At 33.7% G+C, this 16620-nt stretch overlaps 1 protein-coding gene across 4 annotated transcripts in view; it reads right to left on the reverse strand.

Moving 5' to 3' along the window:
• Positions 1–16620, reverse strand: part of LOC131438722 (uncharacterized) — a 265881-nt gene that overhangs the window by 22160 nt on the left and 227101 nt on the right. For all 4 annotated transcript variants that reach the window (XM_058608933.1, XM_058608930.1, XM_058608931.1 and 1 more), the window contains one exon: positions 2242–2341. In XM_058608933.1, the coding sequence (XP_058464916.1) occupies positions 2242–2341 (100 nt within the window). The remainder of the gene's footprint in view (positions 1–2241; positions 2342–16620) is intronic.

Consider the following 16620-nt stretch of genomic DNA (forward strand, 5'->3'; position numbering starts at 1 on the left):
CCAATTCTAAATGAAGCAAGCTTTAGCCTTTCGATATGAAGAAGGCAAATGCCTTGGAATCGTGCAAAAGTTTGTTCCAATTCTAAATGAAGCAAGCTTTAGCCTTTCGATATGAAGAAGGCAAATGCCTTGGAATCGTGCAAAAGTTTGTTCCAATTCTAAATGAAGCAAGCTTTAGCCTTTCGATATGAAGAAGGCAAATGCCTTGGAATCGTTTCTTCACTTTTAAAGAGCCAATAATCAAATGTTGGTTTTCATAATAAATTTAGGTTGTGCAAAAAATGTGAAAGAACCAATATTTTGAAATTCATGTTTTTCTGTTAATCTTCAAAATCCTGTAAAACAATTTTTTTTGTGTACAATTGTTCTTGAATTCTGTGGCTCAGTCAATTGACTGGAGTGCTTTGTAATCTAATGTTTTTCGGTTCAAGTCGCACTGTTGCTATTGATCTTTTATTTTTTTCATTTCAATCGATTTGAAATCATGTAATTTTCAAATCACACAATTTTTGTATGTTCTTGAATATAAATTTGTGTGAAATATAACGCTTCATTTATGTGTATCTTATAACATATGGAATCACGGTCGTCAAATGGTGAGATAACTAAGTCCTCACAAGTCCCTATCTCATGCCTCCCCGAGCGTCTATGATGACATTTGGTCAATAGAACGGCGTCGACTGGGTGCTATCGCCTTCTGCGTTAGTAGCAGAATGAGAGGGTGCGAAATGGCTTGTAGGTTGGAGACCATCCTAAAGTGCAATGTTTATCATAGTATATTACAACATATAATTCTGTTGTTTATTACATCATCTATTATTATTATTATTATTATTATTAGAAGAGCGTAACTTACACTGCGACATTAACTGTTATATTGTATCATAGCATATTGTTTCATATATTATCGTCTTACATTATTTCATGTTATGATATACTATGTTGTATGGTATTATACTGCATTGCATTATATCATATTATATTGTATTATATTATATTATATTTTATTATATTATATTATATTATATTGTATTCTATTATATTATGTTACATTGTATTGCATTATGTTGTATTATATTATATTATATTATATTATATTATAGGGTTTATTATGAGTAGTACTACGTACCTCTGCGCAAAATATAAATTTGTTTTCCTTATAAGTTATCATTTTTAAAGTAATCTTTTAACTAACTATCAAGGTCGTCACAAGGCGAGCTTGATCCTCACTGGTTCCTGTTTCATGTTTACACGTGTATCTGTGGTGATAATTGGTCGAGGGAATGCGTTGATGGCAGAATGAGAGGATGAGAAATGACATATAAATTCAAGTAATATAATATCATAGCATATCGCAACATATCATTTTATTCATTCTGTTATTTATTATATATTTCATTGTACTATATTATTTTGTTTTTTATTATTATTTTCATTATATTATTTATTGTTATTATTATTAATTTGTCATCAATAATAATAACATATATTATTTTTATAGATGTGGATATTATTGTTATTAGAAGAGAAATATTCTACTTCCTGCAGTATTGCGAAGATAGAAGAGCATAACTGACACTCTACATTAACTATTATTTTATATATTGTTTTATAATATATTATATTATATTATATAACATTGTATTATATTATATTAAATTAAAATATTTTATATTATATCATGTTATATTATACTATTTTGTAATCTATTATATCATTTTATGTTATATTAATTTCATTACACTGTGTTTCATTGTATTTATCAATATAAAACATTTTGCACGGGGCGTAAAGGGGAGGGAGCATCAGGGCATCGAACGAATTGATGACTGGACGAGGGATTGTGGATAGCCAGCCCAAGTCACTTGAAGGAAACTTGTTTCCTTCTGAAAGTTTGAAATGAGTCTGACGCGCCCTTCTCAAACAAACCATCAGGCGGGTTCAAGCATGTATAGCGATATGCTTCATCCATGCACTGGATATTATGGTTGGAAGAGCATCTTTTATTCCCGCGGAATACGAGTAAGTGACTCTACTTACATATCCGCCCAACCCTTTTTGTTCGCTTTTCGGTAACAGCTATAGTAAGAAGGTGAATTGATGAGTCATATCGGGGCTACTGTAAGTCTACCCGCATCCACTGGCAAGTCCTTGAACTGATGGTGGCTTCACTTCACATCACATCACATCACATCTTATAACATATGGAATCACAAGAATTTTTCGAACTTTGTTACTTACCAGTATAAACATCCACGACGTGAACAATGACAAGCTGCTGTACTGCCCGTTGAAACGGTAATGATATGCATAAAATGAAAAATGGTACAAGTAGAAGAATCTGAAAATAAACAGAAAAATAATTCTGTTAATATTTTGAACCATCGAAGCAGATGAGTTAGTAAGCAAAAAAAACTCAATCACTGCAATGCGCAATAGTTTCGTGAAACATAAAAATAAAATAGCACCAAGCCGAACACTTTCGCAAACAAATTAGTTCAATAACACCAGTACAGTAACATTTTATTACCCGAGTGTTTGAATTTATCACTTTCCGAACGACCCGAGAATAAACCACTGGGAAGACCCAGAAATTGATAGATTCTAATCGGAAGGATTCGTGCTGTTCGCCGGGACCATAGCGTATTCAATGGCCACGATCCAGCATCTATTTTCCTGTGACCATAAATAAGACAAATTTAAATTTATAGCTCGGTTGATTGCAAACACTAAACCATCAACACCACCGCCACCGGCCGAGGCAACAGCAGCAGGAAGGTGAGCAAAGGTGTTTGTTTGGGTGACCGAACTGAAATGACAAAGATATGAGATCCGGGCACTTCCGTCAGTCTCTCACGGGGGAGCGGAACTCTTCATTCGCTGGAATCTGAAACAATCTGAATGAAAGCTTTGTTTATGTGTAATACAGTATGCTTTATTGAAAGATTCAGAGCAATCTATCTTGGTGCTGTTCTGCAACTACCGCAGCGTCGTGATTTTGTTGGATAAACTTTTAGACCAACTTTGCGAAAAGTTTTTTTTTTACTTTTGTGTTGGCTATAATTGAGAGTATTGGAAGACTGTAAAATACCACTCATTCTTCAAATTATTAAAATATTTTTAAATGACAATAGCATTGGGGCAGGTGCGGAGTAGTAGGCTTTGTGAAATTTTATCAGGTTGTAGTTTTTTCGGGTAGGTGTAAATAACAAAATAACAAATGTCCCCATCATATCTTGCCTTGATATTCCTGTACTGTCATGGCGATACTTGATGTTTTCTTGATATTTCATCTAATGAATCAAGAAATTGTACAATATCAGTTTAGCATCAAAATTTATTATTATATCTTATTTCGTTATTCGTGAGTTATCCCAATTTCATTAAGTTCAATTGTTCCATTAGTTCTATCTTTAAAAAAATATTAAATTAACTACATCAACATCAGATAAGAGAAATGCTTATAATATTATCCTATACTGAATGCTAGAACACCAATTGAAGGCTGAGGCCAGTGTGTTTTAGGGTAATTTAGAGGGCTATTTTCACGCTTCAAATCTGATTTTCTCAGAAACGGTGACGAATATCAAAAAACTCAACTGACAATCTCTTAGAAAATTAGTTTAGATTATTCTGTGAAAATTTGAGCATGCGGTCGGAAAAGTCTTTTTTCTGAAGGAAGAATTGCATAGCTGAAAACGGCAACTTTCAACTTGGTTATTGAATATCTCGCCTTCAAAAGTATGGATCAAAAATCTATCCTGACAATGTATAGACAATTTAATTCAGATGCGATTAGTGCATAAAAACATATATGTTGTCATGAAAAAAATGAAGTGAATGTTATTTTTGTGAAGGTAAGTCGATTTCTATGGCGGCGCCATTTTTTCTGCTCCAGTTTCCTGGAAGTTTCCGTAACGAAACATTAGAGAGAAATAAAATCGGCTCAGAAAGGCTGCCAAACAAGCGGTAGCTTTATTGGATTTTATGTGATGTAGTCAAAGTTGTAACCGAAAATGTCATAACTTTCTTGGCCACCCGGCCCATCGAGAGCCATTTTGCACATATGCGAGGGAGCATGGAGAGAAATCTAATACGCAGAGCGTGACACGTGGTTATACGCAGTTTCCGTAACGTCGGACCTTAACTGAAAAATTCGTCTTCTATAAATCTTTATTCTTGCTTTGATATTACAATGACAGAACTGTATATTCTGTAGCTATTTTCTCATGAAAGTTATGATTTATATAATATACATTTTATTTCAAACTAAATAATGTTAATTTCTGCCATTGAGATGTTTGGTTTTAATAATAAAGTTTGTTAATGCTTTGCAAATCACTTCTACCCGGGTAGCCATTCGAGATCGCTCGATTTAATTCGTGCGGCATCCAATTTCTAACCTTTCATAATGAACGTTGATAGTTATGATAATAGTTTATTTTTGTATCACTTGCTTTGTCACAGATTCTCGAGTAGTAGTTTGAATACATTATAACCAGATTCTCAAACAGTAAAACATATAAACATTCAGCTTCCAGATTGCTTTGTTCCTCTTCTGTTTCTGTTTAATTTTTGATTTTTCATGTTAGAGTTTCTCGATTGTAGATTATCAATTGTCAAATAGCGATAATCGAAGTGATTCATTTATTCACTTTCGTATCAAATGTCGACTTTCGAGATTCCGAGATTTGATTAGTAATCTGATTATAATTCCATTACTTTTTCATTCTACATCTTTTACAGTTCTTCAAATTATCAATGTTTCCATTTCAGATCCTTCAAAACTTGAATAATATCCATTTCTCAATTTTGCAGATGATCGATGTTAAAATTTGGTAATTTTGCCATTATTCGTTTCAAGATTCTCGTTTCAAGCCTTCACGGTTTTCTAGTTTCAACATTTCAAAGTTCAAAGCCTTCATACTTTCAAGATTTCAAGGCTTTGAAGTTTTAAAATTTTAAGACTTTAAGGTTCAGAAGTTTTAATTCCATGGTTTCAAGGTTTTAAGGTTTAAAAATTTCAAAAACCTAAGATTTCAAAAGGTTTTCAAATTTTTAAAGTTTTGCGGTTTCAACTTTTAACAATTTCATAGTTTTAAGCTTTCCAGGTTTAAGATTTTCAAACTTTTTAGGTTTCAATGATTAAAAATTGAAAGGAACCAAGATTTTAAAATTGCATGGTTTCAAAATTTCATAGGTTCATAGTTCAGTAGTATTAAAATTCCATGGTTCCAAGATTTCAAAGAGACTACAAGGATTTAAAGTTTCATCGTTTTAAGATTTCATGGTTTCAAAATTTCCCGATTAAGGAATTAGGTTCGGTTTTACTGTTTCAAGATTCTAATTTGCAGGTTTAAAAGTTCAAAGGTTAAAAGGTTAAAAGGTTAAAAGGTTAAAAGGTTAAAAGGGTAAAAGGTTAAAAGGATAAAAGGTTAAAAGGTTAAAAGGTTAAAAGGTTAAAAGGTTAAAAGGTTAAAAGGTTAAAAGGTTAAAAGGTTAAAAGGTTAAAAGGTTAAAAGGTTAGAAGGTTAAAAGGTTAAAAGGTTAAAAGGTTAAAAGGTTAAAAGGTTAAAAGGTTAAAAGGTTAAAAGGTTAAAAGGTTAAAAGGTTAAAAGGTTAAAAGGTTAAAAGGTTAAAAGGTTAAAAGGTTAAAAGGTTAAAAGGTTAAAAGGTTAAAAGGTTAAAAGGTTAAAAGGTTAAAAGGTTAAAAGGTTAAAAGGTTAAAAGGTTAAAAGGTTAAAAGGTTAAAAGGTTAAAAGGTTAAAAGGTTAAAAGGTTGAAAGGTTAAAAGGTTGAAAGGTTAAAAGGTTAAAAGGGTCAAAGGTTAAAAGGTTAAAAGGTTAAAAGGTTAAAAGGTTAAAAGGTTGAAAGGTTAAAAGGTTAAAAGGTTAAAAGGTGATAAAGTTAAAAGGTTTTAAGGTTTTAAGGTTTTAGGGTTTTAAGGTTTTAAGGTTTTAAGGTTTTAAGGTTTTAAGGTTTTAAGGTTTTAAGGTTTTAAGGTTTTAAGGTTTTAAGGTTTTAAGGTTTTAAGGTTTTAAGGTTTTAGGGTTTTAAGGTTTTAAGGTTTTAAGGTTTAAAGGTTTTAAGGTTTAAAGGTTTTAAGGTTTTAAGGTTTTAAGGTTTTAAGGTTTTAAGGTTTTAAGGTTTTAAGGTTTTAAGGTTTTAAGGTTTTAAGGTTTTAAGGTTTTAAGGTTTTAAGGTTTTAAGGTTTTAAGGTTTTAAGGTTTTAAGGTTTTAAGGTTTTAAGGTTTTAAGGTTTTAAGGTTTTAAGGTTTTAAGGTTTTAAGGTTTTAAGGTTTTAAGGTTTTAAGGTTTTAAGGTTTTAAGGTTTTAAGGTTTTAAGGTTTTAAGGTTTTAAGGTTTTAAGGTTTTAAGGTTTTAAGGTTTTAAGGTTTTAAGGTTTTAAGGTTTTAAGGTTTTAAGGTTTTAAGGTTTTAAGGTTTTAAGGTTTTAAGGTTTTAAGGTTTTAAGGTTTTAAGGTTTTAAGGTTTTAAGGTTTTAAGGTTTTAAGGTTTTAAGGTTTTAAGGTTTTATGGTTTTATGGTTTTAAGGCTTTAAGGTTTTAAGGTTGAAAGGTTTTAAGGTTTAAAGGTTTAAAGGTTTAAAGGTTTAAAGGTTTAAAGGTTTAAAGGTTTAAAGGTTTAAAGGTTTAAAGGTTTAAAGGTTTAAAGGTTTAAAGGTTTAAAGGTTTAAAGGTTTAAAGGTTTAAAGGTTTAAAGGTTTAAAGGTTTAAAGGTTTAAAGGTTTAAAGGTTTAAAGGTTTAAAGGTTTAAAGGTTTAAAGGTTTAAAGGTTTTAAGGTTTTAAGGTTTTAAACCTTCGCGTTACGAAAATAAAAATTTGAATTTCGAATTCAACTTTTTTTTTCGAGATTCGAAAGTTGATTTCATATTTCAAGTTTAACGTTTCAAGTTACAAGTTACAAGTTTCAAGTTTCAAGTTTCAAGTTTCAAGTTTCAAGTTTCAAGTTTCAAGTTTCAAGTTTCAAGTTTCAAGTTTCAAGTTTCAAGTTTCAAGTTTCAAGTTTCAAGTTTCAAGTTTCAAGTTTCAAATTTCAAGTTTCAAGTTTCAAGTTTCAAGTTTCAAGTTTCAAGTTTCAAGTTTCAAATTTGAAGTTTGAATTTCGAATTCAACTATTTTTTTGGAGATTCGAAGTTTGATTTCATATTTCAAGTTTAACGTTTCAAGTTACAAGTTTCAAGTTTCAAATTTCAAGTTTCAAGTTTCAAATTTCAAGTTTCAATTTTCTAGTTTCAAGTTTCAAGTTTCAAGTTTCAAGTTTCTTGTTTCAAGTTTAAAGTTTCAAGTTTCAAGTTTCAAGTTTCAAGTTTCAAGTTTCAAGTTTCAAGTTTCAAGTTTCAAGTTTCAAGTTTCAAGTTTCAAGTTTCAAGTTTCAAGTTTCAAGTTTCAAGTTTCAAGTTTCAAGTTTCAAGTTTCAAGTTTCAAGTTTCAAGTTTCAAGTTTCAAGTTTCAAGTTTCAAGTTTCAAGTTTCAAGTTTCAAGTTTCAAGTTTCAAGTTTCAAGTTTCAAGTTTCAAGTTTCAAGTTTCAAGTTTCTGGTTTCAAGTTTCAAGTTTCAAGTTTCAAATTTCAAATTTCAAGTTTCAATTTTCAATTTTCTAGTTTCAAGTTTCAAGTTTCAAGTTTCAAGTTTCAAGTTTCAAGTTTCAAGTTTCAAGTTTCAAGTTTCAAGTTTCAAGTTTCAAGTTTCAAGTTTCAAGTTTCAAGTTTCAAGTTTCAAGTTTCAAGTTTCAAGTTTCTTGTTTCAAATTTCAAGTTTCAAGTTTCAAGTTTCAAGTTTCAAGTTTCAAGTTTCAAGTTTCAAGTTTCAAGTTTCAAGTTTCAAATTTCAAGTTTCAAATTTCAAGTTTCAATTTTCTAGTTTCAAGTTTCAAGTTTCAAGTTTCAAATTTCAAGTTTCAAATTTCAAGTTTCAAGTTTCAAGTTTCAAGTTTCAAGTTTCTTGTTTCAAATTTCAAGTTTCAAGTTTCAAGTTTCAAGTTTCAAGTTTCAAGTTTCAAGTTTCAAGTTTCAAGTTTCAAGTTTCAAGTTTCAAGTTTCAAGTTTCAAGTTTCAAGTTTCAAGTTTCGAGTTTCAAGTTTCAAGTTTCAAGTTTCTAGTTTCTTGTTTCAAGTTTCAAGTTTCAAGTTTCAAGTTTCAAGTTTCAAGTTTCAAGTTTCAAGTTTCAAGTTTCAAGTTTCAAGTTTCAAGTTTCAAGTTTCAAGTTTCAATTTTCAAGCTTCAAGTTTCAAGTTTCAAGTTTCAAGTTTCAAGTTTCAAGTTTCAAGTTTCAAGTTTCTGGTTTCAAGTTTCAAGTTTCAAGTTTCAAATTTCAAGTTTCAAATTTCAAGTTTCAAATTTCAAGTTTCAATTTTCAATTTTCTAGTTTCAAGTTTCAAGTTTCAAGTTTCAAGTTTCAAGTTTCTTGTTTCAAATTTCAAGTTTCAAGTTTCAAGTTTCAAGTTTCAAGTTTCAAGTTTCAAGTTTCAAGTTTCAAGTTTCAAGTTTCAAGTTTCAAGTTTCAAGTCTCAAATTTCAAGTTTCAAATTTCAAGTTTCAATTTTCTAGTTTCAAGTTTCAAGTTTCAAGTTTCTAGTTTCAAGTTTCAAGTTTCAAGTTTCAAGTTTCAAGTTTCAAGTTTCAAGTTTCAAGTTTCAAGTTTCGAGTTTCAAGTTTCAAGTTTCAAGTTTCTAGTTTCTTGTTTCAAGTTTCAAGTTTCAAGTTTCAAGTTTCAAGTTTCAAGTTTCAAGTTTCAAGTTTCAAGTTTCAAGTTTCAAGTTTCAAGTTTCAAGTTTCAAGTTTCAAGTTTCAAGTTTCAAGTTTCAAGTTTCAAGTTTCAAGCTTCAAGCTTCAAGTTTCAAGTTTCAAGTTTCAAGTTTCAAGTTTCAAGTTTCAAGTTTCAAGTTTCAAGTTTCTGGTTTCAAGTTTCAAGTTTCAAGTTTCAAATTTCAAATTTCAAGTTTCAAATTTCAAGTTTCAAATTTCAAGTTTCAATTTTCAAGTTTCAAGTTTCAAGTTTCAAGTTTCAAGTTTCAAGTTTCAAGTTTCTTGTTTCAAATTTCAAGTTTCAAGTTTCAAGTTTCAAGTTTCAAGTTTCAAGTTTCAAGTTTCAAGTTTCAAGTTTCAAGTTTCAAGTTTCAAGTTTCAAGTTTCAAGTTTCAAATTTCAAGTTTCAAATTTCAAGTTTCAATTTTCTAGTTTCAAGTTTCAAGTTTCAAGTTTCTAGTTTCAAGTTTCAAGTTTCAAGTTTCAAGTTTCAAGTTTCGAGTTTCAAGTTTCAAGTTTCAAGTTTCTAGTTTCTAGTTTCTTGTTTCAAGTTTCAAGTTTCAAGTTTCAAGTTTCAAGTTTCAAGTTTCAAGTTTCAAGTTTCAAGTTTCAAGTTTCAAGTTTCTGGTTTCAAGTTTCAAATTTCAAGTTTCAAATTTCAAGTTTCAAGTTTCAAGTATCAAGTTTCAAGAGTCAGGTTATATGCTTCAAGTTCGGCCCTCGAGTTTGGACTTTGGATCATCGAATTTTGAAATTCGAATTCCGAGATTCGAGTTTCATGTTTCATGTTCTGAATGTCGAGCTCCGAGTCTCGATTTCACATGAATGAAGCAAAAAGACTCAAACTCATTTGTACACTCATATATCATATGTTCCAACACAACACAACAAATGGGACGATTTCGTTCTTATAACTATACAGAAAACGATAACCACTGAACTACCCAAGTAAACTAAACGCACAAGAGTGGAAAACAATTCAAACGATTTATTTTCCGACCCCCTTTTGGTGAGCTGCACCGCCTCCAAATGCTGTCACTTGCCGGTGCTGATTCCTCATTAGAAAGGTAAAATGAACCATAATAAAGACGCAAACAAAAACCACCGCAATTAAGTTTTGTGTTCGTCCGTAAAATCGATATAAATTGCATATAATTTTCCCTACCTTTATCGTTTCGCATTTAAATTTTAATTGAATTGTTCGATAGACCAGTTATTTCTGTTTAGTCTTCCCATGGCTGCGAATGGGTGACACTTGGTTGGAACCATTTCCGAGCGCCCGATGGAACGAACTTGCCTTTCTCAGTGAAGCCATCCCAAGGTGCGAAAGGGAAACTGGAGAGTCCTCACCCGGTTGACGATGGTTCACGCCCAAAGATATACCTTCCTAGCCGGCATACGTTCGCCATATCCGGAACACAATTACTGCTCGTTTGTGGGTGAGGTTTTAGTGCCGATATAGGTTGGGAAACATTTCTATATTTGTGCCGTCTCTAGTGTCGTTCCACGCTGGCCACCGAACATTCAACAGGTGGTCTGAGAAGGACCGTTTTGGTCCTCATAATCCTCGGTTTTAGTTTCGGTTATAAGTGGATAGCTTATAACACTAACTGCGCCAGGCGATAGAAACTGTGTCGCCCCGGTTCCTTAGTACGAGGGCCAGCTAACCGAGGATAGTCGTTCGGTTGTCCTACCTGTCCTACTCTTCTGGTGCACGCTGTTATCTTTCTGGTCTTTAAACAAAGGGGGGGCGGGGGTAACTTTGTGGCATATGAATTTAACGGCTCGCGTAAAATATGATCAATTTTAATTTCTTTATTTCCGACTGTTGGTCATTGTTTCGTACGGTTGTTGTGTTGGCGGAAGAAGCCACAGCAAGAAGCTATTCTATGCTGAAGGCCGCAGGACACACCCGTAGGCGAATTAATATTCCTCCTGTTTGTTTTCCGGCTTTCGAAATGACTCTCCACTTTGGCATTGGATCTTTTGCCGAGCACAACTATCGAATGGGTGGGTCTTCCAATTCGCGTTCGTTTGCTCATAAAGTTTCATAGAGGGGAGTGTACGGATAACATATAGCAGCGAGTCCATTGTTCGTATCAATTGGCAAAAAAAAAACTTTTCACGTGGGAAGTCTGAAGCTCCTTTGTTGCTAAGCGCGGACCACCTTAATGAAGCATAATATGTTTTCTCTTTTCATTGACGGTTATTGATCAGAGCTCCGGATTTTACCTCTTTTCCGTGGAATGTCATATCACATAACAGTTACCACTCATGTCACTCAATCATCAGAATCAAACTTTATGCAACAGCTTGTCCAGTTACAGCAACACTAAACAATTGGCTTAGAAAGTGTTGAGATGAAATGTACGCATTGAAACCTCTCATGCGATTGAATTCAGATTGATTCCCTTCCCGAATTAAAATATTTTCTTCTGAATCCTTCAACCGAATTGTTCACCAAAGAAATCTATCAATTAGAAGTCCTTTCACCCTATATGTGAAAACATAGTAACCATTCCATTGCACCGAAGACTTTTTCCTGCCGGCGGAGACAAAAAAAAACAACCAAAATGGCGTGATTGAAGACTGTTTACACTTGTTACTTTCCGAAGTAACCCTGGGCAGGGGTGTAGGGGCCAAGGGATAGGGCACAGATTACACACACCCGAACGAGCGCCTGATTTGGCCCGATCGAAGGGTATATGCTTTTAGCTAAATAACAAACAACATACGTCGTCGGTTGGTGGGGCCTCTGTCGGATTGGTTTGGGAAATTGTTTCCCCGAATGAAACACGCATTGATGGACAAATCAAATTTCGAAGCCAATCAAGTGCAAACTGATTGCGGAATGTTTATTATGGGGAACGGCGTCAAAAAAAAAACAGAATCCGATGAAAATGTTGGACCGTTTTTTGCAAACAGTTTCCAAACTTGTGGGGCTCCACTTTCTGGAATTTTCGACAGTAAAACTTGTTCACTCTTTCGATTTGAATGTCAAAGTAACATGCGGTTCGGCGAAAATGATAGAAATAATTGAAATGATCTCGCAGGAATTCAATAATTAGCATAGGTGGTTTAAAATACTCTGTTTCTGTTAGTTTTCATGAAACTGATTAATTTTTCAATAATTTTTGGTCAAATTGCAAAATCAAATTTGCACCCTATCACGTGAAATTAGTAAACTAAATACTATTAAAGAAAATTTTAAGATAATGCATAGATTTTCTCATACAGCAAAAGAGGTTTACTGTATTGCCAGGATAGCTCAATGGTACAGCGATTCCGCGAATAATGGTTTTTCAATTGAGTTCAAACTCGGACAGCCGCCTACAAAATTACACCGGTATATCTCAGGATACAATCCCTGAGATACGAGGTCTGTTCAAAAAGTTCCCGGAATTTTTTAATTGCGCGCGTCTGGAGAGTCCGGTGGTCAAAATTTTTTTTTATTGTGTTGGTACATATGTCCCTAATGTATGGTGAAATTTTCAGCTGTATTCATTGTTTACATTCTGTCTTGTAGCGGCTGGTGTAGACGTGTTTTTTTGAGCTCGGCGATTTTTGTTAGTTTAAACAATGGAAGAATTGAAGAGTCAAATAATTTGTATTAAATTTTGCGTGAAAAATGAAATAAAGTGTAACCAAGTGTGCGAAATGTTACAGAGAGCCTACGGTGAGTCTGCTATGAAAAAAACAAGTGTTTACGAGTGGTATAAGCGTTTCCAAGATAGCCGCGAAGACGTTGAAGACGACGAACGCTCCGGTCGACCCAGCACGTCAATAATCGATGAAAATTTGGGAAAAGTGGAAAAAAATGATTATGGATGATCGCCGAATCACCATTACCATCGCTCAGGAGCTGTTAAACGACGCCCCAACCTCCTTATTCACCAGATATCGCTCCGTGTGATTTTTTCCTGTTCCCAAAGTTGAAGAGACCCATGAAAGGACAGCGTTTTTCATCGATTGAAGAGATAAAGACAGAATCGCTGAGAGTGCTACAGAGCATTACAAAAAGTGACTATCAGGGGTGTTTCGAAGACTGGAAGAAACGCTGGAATAAGTGTATTATATCTAGGGGGGATTACTTTGAAGGGGACCATGTAGATGTAGACGAATAAATAAATATTTTTTAAAAAAATTGAGAATTCCGGGTGCTTTTTGAACAGACCTCGTATAACCTTCCTCTTGGTTGAAAAATATTTATCCTATATCAGCACTTGCTACAAAAACAGCTTTTTGTTATAAACTTGCTACGACTTAATAATAGGGAATCGCACCTTGTGGTTTCTATGGCATTGACGTTCATATGAAAAATAAATGTAATTTACATTTCCAAATTTTCCTACCTCTGTTTTCCTGAACCTGAATTCGTGAACCAACTTAACCGAAACAAGTTTGTTTAACTATCAACTAACAAGATCTACAAATTTGAATGTTTTCAGGACCAGGTTTGTACATTTTTTGCCTAATCAGTTATATGAACATTTTTAATCAATAAGGGGTTAAGTCACTGCAGAAAAAAAAAGATAAGGACTTTTTTGGGGAATTATTTTGGGATCCAAGAAATGGAGTAATCCGAATTTTGTATAAAGCACTTTTTAATATGTATATTTAAGTACAAAAAAATTATCAGTTTTAAAAATTGAAAAACAAAATGACGGATTGGCGGCATTTCCGTGAAATATTCTCGATAGTTATCTCCACAGAGGTACGTATGGGTTTTTGAAAATAGTGAATATTTTTTTTTCATGAACAATTTTGTGATGAAAAAATGCGGTTTTATTTTCAAAGAACAACTCGAACATATGTTGGCTACACTCTTTTTGATTTGAATGAAACTTTCTGGATATATAGACTTAGTGTCAACAAGTCACTTTGCATATTTTGTTTTTCCCAAATTGATCCAGACTGTCTTTTTAAAAGGGCTAAACAATTTTTTTCAAATCCTACAAAAAAGTGTTACACTAGTGATTTTAAAAAAATCGGTCAATTTTTTTAAGTAGAAATGCTGTAAAAAAACTTCATTGAATCCCACACTGAAAAAACTTGACTTCGAAAATTTAAAATCAATTCACAAAACAAAACCATTATCAATTACGAACCAATTTTGTCCCAAGATAGATAATTAAATTCCCTACCAAAACATTGCAAGATGGAAGGAAAATAAGAAAAAAAAGTTTTGTAAACAATAACTATTTCTAGTCCAAAATCAGTTTTTATCCAGTGTATTTTTATTAAAAACTAAACTAAACTGAAAGTCATAATCATCAAAGATTCCAATGTATTTCAATTTTTGAGTAAATTTTATCGAACACTAGTTGCCAGATATCGTGCTGGATAGGAAAAAGTTTTTGATAGAAAAATTTTTTTCCCTTCAAAATGCCAATCTTACAATAGATGGAAGGTTGGCAGGAAACATAATTATCTATCGATGTATTAATTTTAGTTAGTTTGACGTAAAGCCGCCATAACAAAGCTCAGTTTTGCAATGACTGAGTGGAAACATATATTGGAGCAGCCAAATGAATGAAAAACTAACAGAAAATGATGATGTCCAGCCAGCGACTGGCACCAATAGGGAAGGGTACAAGCGATTATAAATACACTGTCCTGCTCAGTGCTTGAGCGGAAAAATAGGTATAAAGCGAGAAGACTAATGTTTGATGGACAGAGAAGATGTTTGGATGTATGGTATCAGTCGGGTGACGACCATGTTCGATGTACGTTCTACCATGTCTGACTGCGTTTTAGAGTATCTATAACAAGGTTCAGAGTGGCGAAATGGCAGCACGTATGCACGGAATGCACAAGAACGCAGGTTCGAGGCCTGTCTCTGAGCGAATTTTTTCTCCATTCATCTTTTCTGTTTGTTTTTCATTTATTTGGCTTCTCCAATATATGTTTCCACTCAGTCATTGCAAAACTGATAATTATCTATGTTGGGACAAAATTTTCCTCGAATAAAGAACGGCTTTTTTTTGTGATTTAACTTCAAATTTTTAGGATCAAATTTATTCAGTGTAAAATTGGATTAGTATTTTTCCGGTATTTTCATTCGAAAATTAGATTTATTTTGAAAACATCACCAGCACAACGATTTTTTTGTAGGATTTGTCATTTTTCTACTCTACGTCAGGTCAGAGGCAGCAGTTCAACATAAACTGCTACGCACTGATGAGTCTAAGACGAAACGTAAAATCAAGTACTTTAATTAATTGTAAAAAAAGGTAAAAATGTCTAGTTCTTTTCAGAACGTAGTCTAGATCAATTTTGGAAAAATAAAGTGAGCAAAGTGCTGCCAACTCCGAATACGATTGACACGAAACTCGTGTATTCGAATCTTACACTGAAAAAAGTCGGTCTTCAAAATTTAAAGTCAACTCAATGAAACTTTGTCCCAAGGTAAATTTTCAATTTTTCAATTTTTCCGGTGTAAGACTTGATATAAAAGTTTTTCAGTACGCTCATTGGAAAATTCGACTCTTTTTGTGAAAATAGTATAACGAATTTGTTTTATAGGCTTTATCATTTTTCGTCAACTATTTAAATAAAAATAGTTAAAAAATACAAAATACAGTCAGTTAAAAAAAAATTCTAAATACAGTCTAGATCAATTTTGGAAAAACACAGGATGCAATGTGACATTTTAAGACAAAGTCTACATGTCCAAAAAGTTTCATACAAATCTGACAAAATTTGGTCAACTGTGAATATGATTTAGCGAGTAATCCGTTATATTTAAATTAGTTATGAAATGAAAAATTTTCAACATACAACTTTATCCAAAACATTTCAAGTAATTATATACCTACTTCCATGCATATGGAAATTAATCATCATGTTCGAAATTTCATGCATTTCTAAGACAAAACAAGAGAATCGCGTAACTTAGGAAATCCGCGTAATTTCGGAAATCCGCGTAAAAAGCCGCATAAAAAGAAACCGCATAAAAAACCGCGTAAAAAAGATCCCAGTGCATTCAATCAATGGGGTATATCTTTTGACTCAGACAACTTACAAACTAGGTTTTGGCAGGTTTTGGCAACTGAATATAAGGCTAAGGAACAAGGACAGGACAAGGACAGGACAAGGACAGGACAAGGACAGGACAAGGACAGGACAAGGACAGGACAAGGACAGGACAAGGACAGGACAAGGACAGGACAAGGACAGGACAAGGACAGGACAAGGACAGGACAAGGACAGGACAAGGATAGGACAAGGACAGGACAAGGACAGGACAAGGACAGGACAAGGACAGGACAAGGACAGGACAAGGACAGGACAAGGACAGGACAAGGACAGGACAAGGACAGGACAAGGACAGGACAAGGACAGGACAAGGACAGGACAAGGACAGGACAAGGACAGGACAAGGACAGGACAAGGACAGGACAAGGACAGGACAAGGACAGGACAAGGACAGGACAAGGACAGGACAAGGACAGGACAAGGACAGGACAAGGACAGGACAAGGACAGGACAAGGACAGGACAAGGACAGGACAAGGACAGGACAAGGACAGGACAAGGACAGGACAAGGACAGGACAAGGACAGGACAAGGACAGGACAAGGACAGGACAAGGACAGGACAAGGACAGGACAAGGACAGGACAAGGACAGGACAAGGACAGGACAAGGACAGGACAAGGACAGGACAAGGACAGGACAAGGACAGGACAAGGACAGGACAAGGACAGGACAAGGACAGGACAAGGACAGGACAAGGACAGAACAAGGACAGGAAATAATGCAGAAATCGACTACCCTTGAGGTTCCAAAACCTCTAAATAACTGTTTGGAAATTATTTTGGATGTGGAGGACTACTACTGTGAGCAAAACATA

Source organism: Malaya genurostris, chromosome 3 (genome assembly GCF_030247185.1).
Source record: "Malaya genurostris strain Urasoe2022 chromosome 3, Malgen_1.1, whole genome shotgun sequence".
Classification (NCBI taxonomy): domain Eukaryota; kingdom Metazoa; phylum Arthropoda; class Insecta; order Diptera; family Culicidae; genus Malaya; species Malaya genurostris.